Source organism: Dromiciops gliroides, chromosome 1, assembly GCF_019393635.1.
Source record: "Dromiciops gliroides isolate mDroGli1 chromosome 1, mDroGli1.pri, whole genome shotgun sequence".
NCBI classification, from domain to species: domain Eukaryota; kingdom Metazoa; phylum Chordata; class Mammalia; order Microbiotheria; family Microbiotheriidae; genus Dromiciops; species Dromiciops gliroides.
This window is the reverse complement of record NC_057861.1, coordinates 553703791-553718354: the sequence shown is the minus strand read 5'-3', so window position 1 is coordinate 553718354 and position 14564 is coordinate 553703791. Positions and strand designations below refer to the sequence as shown.

The 14564-nt window shown below is 40.9% G+C and overlaps 1 protein-coding gene across 1 annotated transcript in view; it reads right to left on the bottom strand.

Moving 5' to 3' along the window:
* The window catches only part of LOC122735384 (zinc finger protein 287-like), a 33091-nt gene extending 18967 nt beyond the window's left edge, over positions 1-14124 (bottom strand). Inside the window, exon 1 of the mRNA XM_043976895.1 lies at positions 13959-14124. Coding sequence (XP_043832830.1) covers positions 13959-14027 — 69 coding nt within the window. The 5' untranslated portion in view covers positions 14028-14124. The remainder of the gene's footprint in view (positions 1-13958) is intronic.
* Between the last annotated feature and the right edge of the window lie 440 nt (positions 14125-14564).

Here is a 14564-nt window from a genome sequence, read left to right as displayed (position 1 = left end):
AAATGTAAGTCCTCTTAAGAAGTAACATTCTTGTGAGGCAAAACAATATGTATAAATATATAAATACAAAATTACATATAAAAAAAAGAAAGACAAATTCCTTTCAATTTCTATCTTTTTCTTCTGTTTCCAGAATATCAGGGCAATTTTCCCTCACAATTTCTTGGAAGATGATGTCTAAGTTCTTTCCTTGATCATGGTTTTCAGGTAGACCAATAATTTTCAGATTATCTCTCCTGGACCTATTTTCCAGGTCAGTAGTTTTTCCCAGAAGATATTTCACATTGCCCTCTATTTTTTTATTCATTTGGATTTGCTTTATTGGGTCTTGGTTTCTCATAAAGTCACTAACTTCCATTTGTTCAATCCTAATTCTTAGGCAATTGTTTTCATCAGAGAGCTTTTGTACCTCCTTTTCCATTTGGCCAATCTGACTTTTTAAGCTGTTGACTTTTTTCTCATGTCTTTCCTGAATCACCCTCATTTCTCTTTCCATTTTTTCCTCTACCTCTCTAACTTTATCTTCAAAGTCCTTTTTGAGTACCTCTATGGCCTGAAACCAACTTTGGATGTAGGCACCCTGACATTGACATCTTCCTCTGAGGGTGCACCTCGATCTTCATTGTCACTGAAGAAACTTTCTATGATCCTCACCCTTCTCTGTCTGTTCATCTTGCCTTTCTTTTACTTGACTTTTAGCTCCTTAAAGTGGGGCACTGTTTCCAGGCTGCAGTATCCCAAGCTTCAGAAGTCCCAGGTGGTATGATTTAAGGAAGATCAGGGTCTTCACTTGCCTGGCCTGTTCCCTGGTCCTTAGATGACCCCAGACCAACTTGCTCATCAACCAGCTTTGTGTGTTGTGGTTGCCAGCTCTGACAAGCCTATGCCCCTCCTCCACCTGGGCCACTGCTATTCAAATCTACCTCCTGGTTCCCAGCAGGGGTGAAAAACCCAAGTTCTGCCTCAGCAACAGCATAGACCCCTGTAGTTTCCCCCCTGCCCAGGGCTCAGCCCTCTCACCAGACTGTGAGCTTAGTTTCAGACGACACTGGTGCTTCAGCTGATTCAGAGACTCTGGGGGTCTCCTTCTCTGGTGAGGCCTTCCTGAGACTGGATCTGTGTCAGGGTGACTGTGGGGTTGGGTTCCACTCCTGCCTCAGCACAGCAGCTCCCAGCTCCCTCCTTCTGACCTTCCACGCCGTTCTTGGTTAGAAGATGATTTCAGCACATTCTTCTGTGGGTTTTGCTGCTCCAGGCATTGTCCTATGGCATTATTTGGATGCTTTTTGGAGCAATTGTGTCATGAGTTCAAGAACTCACTGCCTTTCCAGAAATACAAATTCCTTTTAAAAATCCCTAGTGGGGCAGCTAGATGGCGCAGTGGATAAAGCACCAGCCCTGGATTCAGGAGGACCCGAGTTCAAATCTGGTCTCAGACACTTGACATTTACTAGCCGTGTGACCTTGGGCAAGTCATTTACCCTTCATTGCCCTGCCCCCCCCTCCACCGAAATTAATAAAAAATAAAATAAAAATCCCTAGAAACTAGGGAGGGGAGTCAGAAAGGGCCATTGGGCAGGGGGGAGGGGCAGGGGGTGAATTCCAAGAAATCAAAGTATGGAGGAAGAGCACCTTAGACATGATATTCAACCTAAACAAAGTCAAAGAGGTGGAATATCCTGTACAGGAAATAACACGGCCAGTTTGGTTGTAATGTATCATGTGTGGGGTTGCTAATGTGAAACCTGTCTAGGAAGAAAGGTCTGAGCCAAATTGGGACAGAATTTAAGTGACAGAGCAGATTGACTTTTATCCTAAATGAAGTAGGGAGCCACTGAAGCTTATTGAAAAGGTGTGTCGGTGCAGCTAGGTGGCACAGTGGATAAAGCACCAGCCCTGGATTGAGGAGGACCTGAGTTCAAATCAGACCTCAGATACTTACTAGCTATGTGACCCTGGGCAAATCACTGAACCCTCATTGCCCCGAGAAAAGAAAAGAAAAGAAAAGAAAAAAATGTGTGACACTCTAAGAAAGGATTGAGTAAGGGAGAGATTGGAAGCAGAGATTCTAATTAAAAGGTCATTGTAACAGTCTAGGTAAAAGGTAAGGAAGGATTGGACTAGGGTAGTATCCTTATGACTACAATGATGCAGAAAGATCCAAGAGGTGTTATGGGAATAGAATCAATGAGACTTGCCAATTATTTGGTTTGGGGAGGAAGGCAGGAAGAGGGAGAGAGAAGAACTGAGGATGATACTGTTATGAGCCCAGACCACCCCAGAAGTTCTCTGGGGTACATCAAAGAACCTGCTCCTTAAGAAACTAATCCAAAGGACAGACACACCTAAAGAGATAAGTGGACCCGGATCAAAGTGGAGCTAGTTCCAGGACCCCCACTCTTCATTCCAGTCTCCTCACCCCTGGGAAGATAAGTTTGGGTGTGGCTGCTGCCTTTGTGCTGGGAGGAGAGAGAGAGATGGCTTGAGAGATTCGCAGCCACCCCTCACCCAACTTCCCCAGCCACCACCAATGGGGATGTTCCTCCCTCAATAAGGGAACCTTCCACAGTCAGATGATCACCTCATCAGACCACCATTGGACCTCTATAAAAGTACCTGCCTGTCCCCTGCTTGAGGAGATTGATATCTCAGAGCCACCCTCTGTGCCATGCCTTCCCCCCATGAGAAGAAGTCCAAGGATTTCTCTCTTGGTTTCCCTTCCCCGGCTCCTGAATAAACTACTATCTTATTCAATTGGTTTTGTGTGCAAGAGGGTGTAATTCTTTAAAGAGGAATTCCTAAGGACCCCAAACTCCTATCCCAAACCCCCCGTACCCTATTTTCCCTATGACAATACCAAAGTGACAAACCTGGTCTGTTGTGACCAGAAGGATGGCGATGCCCTCAACAAAAATATGGAAATTAAGAAAAAGGATGAGTTTAAAGGAAAATAAGAATATGCTTCCCTTTGGACATGATAAGTTTGAGATGCCCATGGGTCATCTTGCCCAGGCTATGTGGAACTAGAGCTCTGATCTAAGGAACCAAGTCCCAGAGAAAGGAAGATATGGGAATGAAAGCCTAAGTACAAAGGAGTTGACAAATTCTTATCAGACACTGGAGAGAAAATGTTGAGTGGATACAATTGGGGAAAGAAGGGAACATACAATAGAGGGCCTCTAACTTACTCTGTAAAGTATGAAGTGGACCTTTGTCAAGAGAGCTATGTAGAAGGAGCTCTGTTGAGGGGAACAGGGTGGTACCAAGGAAGGAGAAGGCAAGGGAAGAAGCATTTATATATCTCCTACAATATGCCAGGCACCAAACTAGACACTTTACAAATATTATCTCATTTGATTCAAACCTGAAAGGTAGGTATTGTTATTATTCTCACTTCACAGTTGAGGGCACTGAGGCAAATAGAAATTAAGTGTCACAAAGCTCACTCAGGGTCACACAGCTAATAAGAGTCTGAGACTGAATTTGAACTCAGGTCTTACTGAATCCAGGACCAGAATTCTATCGAATGTGGTAAAAATTATTTGTGGTAAAAATTATTGGAGTTTTAGCTGACTCATTTGGGAGGGGCCACACCTGGCCCACCCTGAAGTTACATATGCTACTGAGGTCAGAAGGAGAATTCTCCATAGGGAGTTTCCTCCCCCCTTTTGGGGGAGGAAGATTGACCGCTCCATGAGGGGAAGCTGAGGGACTTACGGAACGTGAGCTCTCTCTCTCTCTGGCTTCTGCCCTTCTGGTGGCACAAGCAACTGTAGACTTTGCAGGTTTTTGGTGAGTGAACACAGAAAACCCTATATTCCTTTGAATTAGCTTAATTGGAAATAATCTGGGGATTGCATAGGTTAAGTTTAGAGTTAAGAGAATTTATCTGTATTTCTTTTTCCTATTTCCTTATCTTTGATTTTTATTAGTTTCACCTTTGTTGTTTAATTAATTCCCAAATAATAAAATCTGATCCTTCTGTGAATTAAAGCTGTAAGGCTCCTTTCTTATTGGCCTGGGAGAAATATCTAAAAAGGCAGTTCAGAGGGGAGGGTGAACCTAAAGGTCCCTCATATTTCTGGGACCCCAGTATTTTGGCAAGTCACCCGATTAACACTCCGTATATCAAATTTTGGCCCTCACACTACCTAGCTGTTCCAACCCTGTGGCTTGAGAAGAAAAGATTTGGAACAGATACGATGAGTTCTACAATAAAAAGGAAAAAGATTACCTTGCAGCAGTAAAAGTACATATGACACTGTGAGAAATAATACTGGTGTGTTTTTCTCAGAGGAACCATATCCTGATTATATATTTTGTTATTTCCCTAGCTCCTAGCTTACATCCTACCACTGTGTAACATCAGGGACATGCAGGCTATACCATAAATCTTGCCCCCCCCCCCAGCTTGAGCTTATGGTTAACTCATGAGCTGAGCGTACTATACATTGTGCCATTCTCTGATTGGGTTAGATGTCACATATAGATCGTAAGTCCTGATGACCAGCCAGTGGGAGTAGGACAGAGATGAGAGGGGGTATCATACATTATACTTTGTTTCTTAACTTGTGGGTGCATTCACCATACGCGGTTGTGTTGCCTCTTTCTTGAGAAATTAATTGGGGTTTTTTGCTTTAACTCTCCTACTCCAGGTATTTATTTTGAGTTGAGTTTTGTCCCACATAACATCAGACAACAAAAATGTGTAGGACACAGGTTCAGCATAGATACTGACTTTTTCCAGTGGTGTTCAGCAGCACAAGAGTAGGTGGATAGCAAGATATAACCCAGGACTAGGGTTTGGTGAGGCAGGTGAGGAAACAGGACAAGAAGACAACAGAACTGCTTAATTAGAGGTTTGAGACTGACAAGGGAGGAAAGGGAGGCCATAGCCAACGTGATGGACTAGAAAAGCAGGGGGAGTAGACAGACTTGAGATGTGAGGATGAAGACAAAAAATGGTTACAGAATAAGGCAGAGGTAGCGATCGAAGGATAAAAAAATGATGGGATTTGTAGTAACAGGATAGCAGAGTAAGGAAAGAACCCTCTGAAACCCTACCAAATTTCCCCTACAAACAACTGGAAACCACCTGAGAATTGTTCCAGGAGCAGAGAAAGCAGTTTACCAGCCCTGAAGGAAAGGTTTGTCTTACTGGGGTGGGGGTGGGGGAGCAAGTCCCAAGTGCAGCAGCAGCAGCCACTGAAGCCAGCCAGCCTCACAGCAGGAGGCCTACAGCAAGGCTCTAAACCCAGGACAATGTACCAACAAGGCCCCACCCTCCAAGCGGGCCCCTAGGCAAGTGAGCAGGCTGAGCTCCACATCAAAGCCCCACTCCAGGACCCTACCAGCAGCACTAGCCACCAGAGAGGCCTCGACCCCACTGCTGACCAGTGAGGCCCTGCCTTAAGGCTGGCCAACAGTGAAGTACTGCCCTGCAGTCTATAAGCAGAAAGACTGTTTCCATAGCAACTCAGCAGCAGGGGGCCCCAATTCTGTCGCAGATCTGCAACACAATTTCTCCTCCAGGGTCGGCTATTAGAGAGACCCTGTTTCCATAGCAACCCAGCAGCAGGGACTAACAGCAACAATATCCCTCCTCCAAAGCCAGCCACCAAAAAGACCCTGCTACTATAGCAACCCAGCCCCACCCCTGCTGCAGGCCAGCAGCTAACTCCCACACCTAGGAGAGACTAACAGAGAGAATCCATCCCCCAATACAAGCAAGGAGGGAAGCTTACCCTACAAAGAAAGCAAGCAGCTAAGCCCTGAAATCCTGTGAAAGCCAACAGTAAAACCCAGAGATCCAGCACAAAAACTAGGGACACTGTAGAACTAGAGTCTAATTCCTAATAAAAACACCAAGTCACCAAAAAGAAAGGCTTAAAAAATTAGCCAAAAAAAGCTTGACTATAGAGATGTAATGGTGGGAAATAGGGTACGGGGTGGTGGGAGTTGGGGTTCTTAGGAATTCCTCTTTAAAGAATTACACCCTCTTGCACACAAAAGTAGTTAGAATAAGGTGATAGTTTATTTAGGAGCAAGGGAAGGGAAGAGTGGGGGGAGGGAAACCATGAAAGAAATCCTTGGACTTTTCATGGGGAGATTTGGCATAAAGCACATGGCTCAGAGGTACCAAATCTCCTCGAACAGGAGACAGGAAAGTACTTTTATAGATGCCTGATGGGGGTGGACCATCTGCCTGTGGAAAGTTCCTTTAGTGAAGGTGGACCATCCCCCACTGGTGGTAGCTGGGGGAATTGGGTGAGCAGTGGAGGACCATCCCCCACTGGTAGTGACTAAAGGAATTGGGTGAGGGGTGGCTACAGATCCCTCTTCAGAACACAAAGGCCGCAGCCACACCCAAACTTATCTCCCCAGGGTAAGGGAGACCAGAATGAAGGGTAGGAATCCCAAGCTAGCTCAGTCTGATTTGGTTCAGTTTATCTCTCTAGGCGTTATCTGTCCTCTGGTTTAGTTTCTCAAGGAGAAGATTCCTCGGTGTGCCCCAGAGAAATTCTGGGGTGCTCTGCGCCCCATGACAGAAAGTTATGGTGAGATACAGTAACAACCTGTTAAAGTAGTGGACTCTTTTCAGTCAGGGAATAGCATGCCCATATAAGGAACAACAAGGCAATATTATCTAGTAAACTAGGTCAACTCAAGAGTTTAAGAAAAGTAATTTTTTTCGGGGTTAGAGGAAGAACTGATAAAAAACCAGTTTGAGCTAACTCTCACCAGTGTTCTAGTAAAAGCAAGTAAAAGTTCAACCCTAGTCACTACTGTGCTTGCTTTATACACTTATTAATATTAACTTCTCCCATGCCTAAAATCTCCACTCCATTTTCCATCATGAGTTGCATGAATGGGAAGGGTAACATATCAAGGAGAATTTAGTTAGAATTCTTGGGGGGCGGGGGCAGCTAGGTGGAGCAGTACATAAAACACTGGCCCTGGATTCAGGAGGACCTGAGTTCAAATCCAGCCTTGGACATTTGACACTAGCTGTGTGACCCTGGGTAAGTCACTTAACCCTCACTGCCCCACAAAAAACAAACAAACAAACAAACAACTCTTCTGGGAAGATTGTGAATCTGAGCCAAGCAACCTATAGAGACTCAGGAGGGACTTACCAAGTCAGAGCTTAGGATAAATACAAGCTGAGCATTCTCAACACTGGCACTCACTAATTGTTTTTATTGTGGGTACCATTTTCATGAGAATGCAATAAAGGCTTTTGTCATCTGAAAGAACTTATTTGAGAAGGTGGTCTGCACCTGTTTCTTACAGTTACTATGGTAATAGGGCAGATCAAAGCATAAACTTAGAGGAGGACAACAGTGCCAAAATGGCTACATGTGAAGCTTCAAAGAAAAATGTAATTTGGTTTCAGGCCCCAAATCAGGTGGGACCCCTGAGTCTGCCAAATTCCATTATTTTATCACATTGGAGAGCTTAAAAAGGACTTTAAAAAGCAAATTAGAAGAAAAACTGTGAAAAGAATTGCGAGTAATGCAAGAGAATCACGAAAAGAGTCAATAGCATGGGAAGAGATATACAAAAATTTACCAAGGAAAATAACTCCCTAAAAATTAGAATGAGTCAAATGGAAAAGGATGTACAAAAGCTCACTGAAGAAAATAATCCTTTAAAAATTAGAATTGAACACATGTAAACTAATGACTATAAAACATCAAGATATGATAAAACAAAATTTTAAAAGTAAAAAATAGAAGAAAATGTGAAATTTCTCATTGGAAAAACAACTATCCTAGAAAATAGATCCTGGAGAGATAATATAAGAATTATTGGACTACCTGAAGTCATGATCTCACACAGGCAAAAAAAAAAAAAAGCCTGCACAATATCTTTCAAGAAATTATCAAAGAAAGCTGCCTGATATATATACATATATTTGAACCAGAGGGCAAAATAGAAATGGAAAGAATCCACTAATCACCACTGAAAGAGATCCCAAAATTAAAACTCCCAGGACCATTATAGTCATTAAAACCTCACAATCAAATGGAAAAAAGCAGAAATAGTAAACACATGCTTTTCAGGTCATAATGTAATAAAAATTACATCCAATAATGGACAATTGAAAGGGAGATTAAAAACTAACTGGAAATTAAATGATCTAATCCTAAAAAATAAGTGAGTCAAAGAACAAATCATAGAAACAATCAATAATTTCATTAAAGGAAATTACAATGAGACAACATATCAAAATTTATGGGATGCTGCCAAAGTGGTACTTTGGGGAAAATTTATATCCCTAACTGCTTACATCAGTAAAATACAGAGGGGGAAAAAAACAGATGAATGACTTGAGCATGCAACTAGAAAACTAGAAAATGAACAAAATAAAAATCACCAATTAAACAACAAACTGGAAATCCTGAAAATCAAAAGAGAGATTAATAATATTGAAAGAAAGAAAACCATTGAGCTAATAAATAAAACTAGAAGCTGTTTTTATGAAAAAAAAATAATAAAATAGATAAACCATTGGTTAATTTGATTTTAAAAAGTAAAAAAGAAAACCAAATTACTAGCATTAAAAATGAAAGGAGTGAACTCACCACCAATGAAGAGGAAATTAAGACAACTGTTAGGAGCTATTTTACACAATTATATGCCGATAAATGTAACAATCTAAATTAAATGTATGAATATCTACAAAAATAACAAATTGCCTAGATTAATAGCAGAAGAAATAAAACATTTAAATAACCCAATCTTAGAAAAAGAAATATTGAACAAATTATCATTGAACTTCCTAAGAAAAAAACCCCAGGACCAGATGTATTCACAAGTGAATTCTACCAAACAATTAAAGAACAATTAATCCCAATACTATATAAACTATTTGGGAAAATGGATGAAGGAAGAGTCCTACCAAATTCCTTTTCCCAACACAAATATGGTGCTGATACCCAAACCAGGAAGAGTCAAAACAAAGAAAACTATAGACCAATTTCCCTATGAATATTGATGCAAAAATTATTTTTTCCTTCTTTTTGGGGGGGGGGGCGGGACAATGAGAGTTAAGTGACTTGCCCAGGGTCACACAGCTAGTATGTTTCAAGTGTCTGAGGCTGGATTTGAACTCAGGTCCTCCTGAATCCAGGGCCAGTGCTCTATCTACTGCACCATCCAGCTGCCCCAATGCAAAAACTTTAAATAAAATACTACCCAAAAGATTACAGCAATATATTACAAAGATCATACACTATGACCATGTGGGATTTATACCAGGAATACAGGACTGGTTCAATATCAGGAAAATTTTCAGCATAATTGACCATATCAATAATAAAACCAATATAAATCATATGATTATCTCAATAGATGCAGAAAGGCCTTTGACAAAATACAGCATCCATTCCTATTAAAAATACTACAGGGGCAGCTAGGTGGCGAAGTGGATAGAGCACTGGCCCTGGATTCAGGAGGACCTGAGTTCAAACCTGGCCTCAGCAGACACTTAACACTTACTAGCTGTGTGACTCTGGGCAAGTCACTTAACCCCAATTGCCTCACACACACACACACACACACACAACATTTTTAATTAAAAAAAAAAAAACACTGGAGACATAGGAATAAATGGAGCTTACCTTAAAGTAAGTAACATTTATCTAAAACCATCAGCAAGCATTATCTTTAATGGAGATAAGCTAAATGCTTTTCTAGTACAATCAGGGGTGAAACAAGGATGCCATTCATTACCTCTATTATTTAACAATGTATTAGAAATGTTAGCTATAATATCTAATTGCTTACCACCTCAAGGAAGGAGGAGGGAAGAGAGGGAGGGAATGAGAGAGGGAAGAATTTGTAACTCAAAACTTTAAAAAAAGAGAAATGTTAGCTATAGCAATAAAAGAAGAAAAAGAAATTAAAGTAATTAAAATAGGTAATGAGGAAACAAAACTATCAGTCTTTGCAGACAATGTTATACTTAGAAAATCCTAGAGAATCAACTAAAAAGCTAGTTGAAATTATTAACAATTTTAGCAAAGTTGCAGGATACAAAATAAACACACACAAATCATCAGCATTTCTATATATTACCAATAAAGTGCAACAACAACAGATAGAAAGAGAAATTCCATTTAAAATAACTGTGGCCAATATAAAATACTTGGGAGTCTACCTGCCAAGACAAACACAGCAACTATATGACCAGAACTACAAAACACTTTTCACAGAAATAGTCAGATCTAAACAATTGGAAAAATGTTAATTGCTCATGGGTATGCAAAGCCAGTATAATAAAAATTACGATCCTACCTAAGTTAAATTTATTTATTTAGTGTTATACCAATCAAACTATCAAAAAAATTTATAGAGCTAGAAAAAATAGTAACAAAATTCATCTGAAAAACCAAAAGTTCAAGGATATCATGGGAATCAATGAAAAAATACAAAAGAAGGTGGTCTAGCAGCATCAGATCTCAAACTGTATTATAAAGAAGTAATTATCAAAACAATCTGGTATTGGCTAAGAATTAGAGTGGTGAATCAGGGGAAATAGAATAGGAACAAATTACACTAGAGTAAATGACTATCTTAATCTAGTATATGATAAACCCAAAGATCCAAGCTTTTAGAAAAAAAAAACTCATTATCTGGCAGAAACTGCAAGAAAAACTGGAAAATAGTATGGCAGAAAGAAGGTATGGACCAACACCTCACATTGTATACAAAGATAAGGTCAAAATGGATACATGATTTACACCTAAAGGGTGATACCTGATAGGAACAGGTGTGTCTGCCTCAGTTGGCAGGATACATTATTCAAGTCCTGGGGCCTTCTTCCCTCCATCTCCACCATTCCTACCTTTTTCCTGCTGAGTTAACAGTTAACCAGTAGAGCATGTTTCTCTCAGATAAGAACAAACTATGAAATCCAAGCCCTAAAAGCTTATTCCCACTCCCCAAAATTTCCCTTCCTTTTCTCTGCTGAGTCAACAGAGGTTTTCTAAAGTTAGAGAACAAAGGATTGTAAAATCTCAAGGTCTAGTGCTCCCACACGGTGGGGGTAGCAGTGGAGCCACATCTGCAGGAGAGTGGGGGTCTTACATGTTTAGAAGTGTCATGAAGAATGTGAACCCAGATGGAGGAGGGACCTTGTGTTAAATCTAGGATAAAAAGGAGGACTTCACTGGGACAAATCGTAGTACTCCTTTGGGGTGCTTGCCCATTCTTGCAAGACCGAGAATAAATGGCCTTCCTTCTTTGCATCAGACTGGGAGTCCTGCCTCAGTTTACCCATTTCTCACAATACCATAAGTAAATTAAGAGAGCATGGAATAGTTTATCTGTAAGATTTATGGCTAGGGGGTGCAGCTAGGTGGTGCAATGGATAGAGCACCAGCCCTGGATTCAGGAGGACGTGAGTTCAAATCTAACCTCAGACACTTAACACTTACTAGCTGTGCGACCATGGGCAAGTCACTTAACCCCAATTGCCTCAGCAAAAAAAAAAAAATTATGGCTAGGGAAAATGAAGATATAGAGATCATTACAAAATGTAAAAAGAGATCATTTTGATGATATAAAATTAAAAAGCTTTTGCACAAACAAAACCAATGCAATACAAATTCTAAGGAAAGCAAAAAACTAGAAAAGGATATTTGTTTGTAACAAATATCTCTGATAAAGGCCTCATTTCTCAAATATATAGAGAACTGAATCAAATTTATAAAAATATAAGTCATTCCCTAATTGATTAATGGTCAAAGGATATGAAGAGGCAGTTTTCAGACAAAGAAATCAAAGCTATCTATAGTTATATTAAAAAATGCTCTAAATCACCATTGATCTGAGAAATACAAATTAAAACAATAAGAGTGGTTGATATAGCAAAAAAGGAAAATGTTAGATGTTGGGTGAAATGTAGGAAAACTGGGACACTAATCCAGTGTTGGTGGAATTGTGAACTGTTCCAACCATTGTGGAGAGCAATCTGGAACTATGCCCAAAGGGATATTAAATTGTGCATACCCTTTGATCCAGCAATACCACTGCTAGATTTATATCCCAAAGACATACCAAAAAAGAGAAAAAGACCGGTTTGTACAAAAATATTTATAGCAGCTCTTTTTGTAGTGGCTAAGAATTGAAAATCAAAGGGATGCCCATCAACTGGGGAATGGCTGAACAAGCTGTGGTATATAATTGTAACGGAATGTTATTATGCTATAAGAAATGACAAGTAGAATGATTCCAGAAAAACCTGTAAAGACTTACATGAACTGAGGGATAATGAAGTAAACTCAAAACTTTAAATAAAAATGTTTATTTTAAAAGGGGGGGGGGGGGAGGAACCACGGCTAGGTGGTGCAGTGGATAAAGCACCGTCCCTGGATTCAGGAGTACCTAAATTCAAATCCGGCCTCAGACGCTTGACATTTACTAGCTGTGTGACCCTGGGCAAGTCACTTAACCCCCACTGCCCCGCAAAAAAAAAAATAACAGGGGGGAAAGTTCTCTTGAGTATGTGGGAAGCCAAAAAGGTAATGGACAAACTAATAAGAAAAGTTCTAGGAACAGCAGTGAGGAGGGTTTCAACAGGCATTCCTAAGCCTCAAAATATAGTTATAATGGCCTTCACACAAGCAGAGAGACAAATATTTATTATATTCTCAACTATGGTTTATGCTTCATTTCTCTACAGGAAAAAAATAAGTTCAGGTTAGTAAAAAAAAATTTTAATTATGATCTGAGAAATATTTCAGAGCTCTAGATCATGGAGGTGGAAATTATTGCTGATGATAAGATCAAGATGAGACCATTTCTGCCTGTGGTTTTTGTAAAGTAAATATGGAATTTCTAGGAACTGAAGATGATAAACTGGGAGACCACGATATATGAGAGGCTCTCAATTGACACAGCAAACATTTATTGAGTACTTAAAAGTGCCACAGTACAAAAATAAATATGCTTAAGTCAAGTGAGGGCGTCGGGGGAGTGAGATAGGACAGATTAGAAGTTTGTCCATCCTTTCATTCTTTCCCTTTCTACCAGCCTTTCTTTCTACCTCTCCTTCTTCCTGTCTCCTCTCTGTAAATCAAAGATTCTTCTGGACCTTTTGTGTGTAGGTGTGTGTCATGGACAAGTTTGGCAAACTAGTCAAACCTATGAAACATTTGTCAGAATATTTTTTAGATGTTCATAATTATAGAAAATGGTAAATTTCAGTTAGAACAGAGGTTCTTGACTTTTTTTGTGTCACAGTCCCCTCTGCCAGTCTGGTGATAGGTATGGACATTTTTAAAGATATTCATAATTAAGGAAAATGCTAAATTTCAGTTAGATCAGGGTTAAATAATCTTTTGCGTGTCGTGGACCTCTTTTCAGAACATTTTTAAATACGCAAAAATAAAATTCATAGGATTACAAAAGAGTGATATATATTAAAATAGTTATCAAAATATTTTTTAAACATCTGAGTTGGAGGTTAATGAATATGAGGATGTAGTTTGGGGGGTTTTCCCCCCATTCAAGTTCACAGACACACGCACACCAAAAAAATTATCCACCGGCCACAGAGTCCTTGCTCGAGACCGCCCCCTTTCCCCCCAAGCCCTCTTCTCCCCAGGGCTAGGTGTAATTGTCAGTCCCGGGGTGGGGGGAGGGGAGGGAAGAGGGAACCAAGTGGAGAAATCTGGAGCAGCGCCAAAGGAGACGCGAAGAGGGAAAGTACGGGAAGCAGATGAGGGCAAAAGTATCCATAACGGAGTTCGCCTCCGTAGCGTCCTCTCTGAGCTCAGGACGGCGTTCACAGTTCCTTGGGTGAACAAGAGTTAACTTTAACTACACTGTGTGGAACGACAGAGCTTCTCTCAGAAGCCCTGCTAGGAGGGTCCGCCGACCTGACCTCCCATCGAGGAGTTGGACGGGGGAAAGGAGGGAAGGGGTGTCGACGGCTGGGTCACCAATACCTGTAGTCTGTGTACTTCTGACTTGTCAGGGAGACTGACCGCACACAGACGCCGCTTCCGATCCGACATTTACGGTAACAGCGACGACAGAGGGCGGCATCCTCAAGTAGACTTCCGTAGTCTGATCCAGGATACGCAGACTCTCTTGGATCTATTTGTCTCACCATCGTCTGGGCACGCCCTTTCCCGGAAGTGAATCGTTTCAGAACCTTGAAATGGTGGGCATAACTGTGGAGATGGAATGGGAAGCCTTGAGTTCCAACCCCAGCACCCATTCTAAATTAATAGTAACATTTTATCCCTTTCAGGGCCTCAGTTTCCTTTTCTGCAAAATAAGGCATTTGGACGGCTTAATTGTTTTTCAGTCGTACCTGACTCTTCGTGACCCCATTTGGATTTTTCTTGGCAATGATATTGAAGTGGTTTGCTATTTCCTTCTCCAACTCATTTTACAGATGAGGAAACTGAGGCAAACAGGGTTAAGTGACTTATCCAGGGTCACACAGCTAGTCTGAGGCCAAATTTGAACTCAGAAAGATGAGCCTTCCTGACTCTAGGCCGGGCTTTCTATCCACTGCTCCACCTAGTGATCTCCAGCGTTGCCAG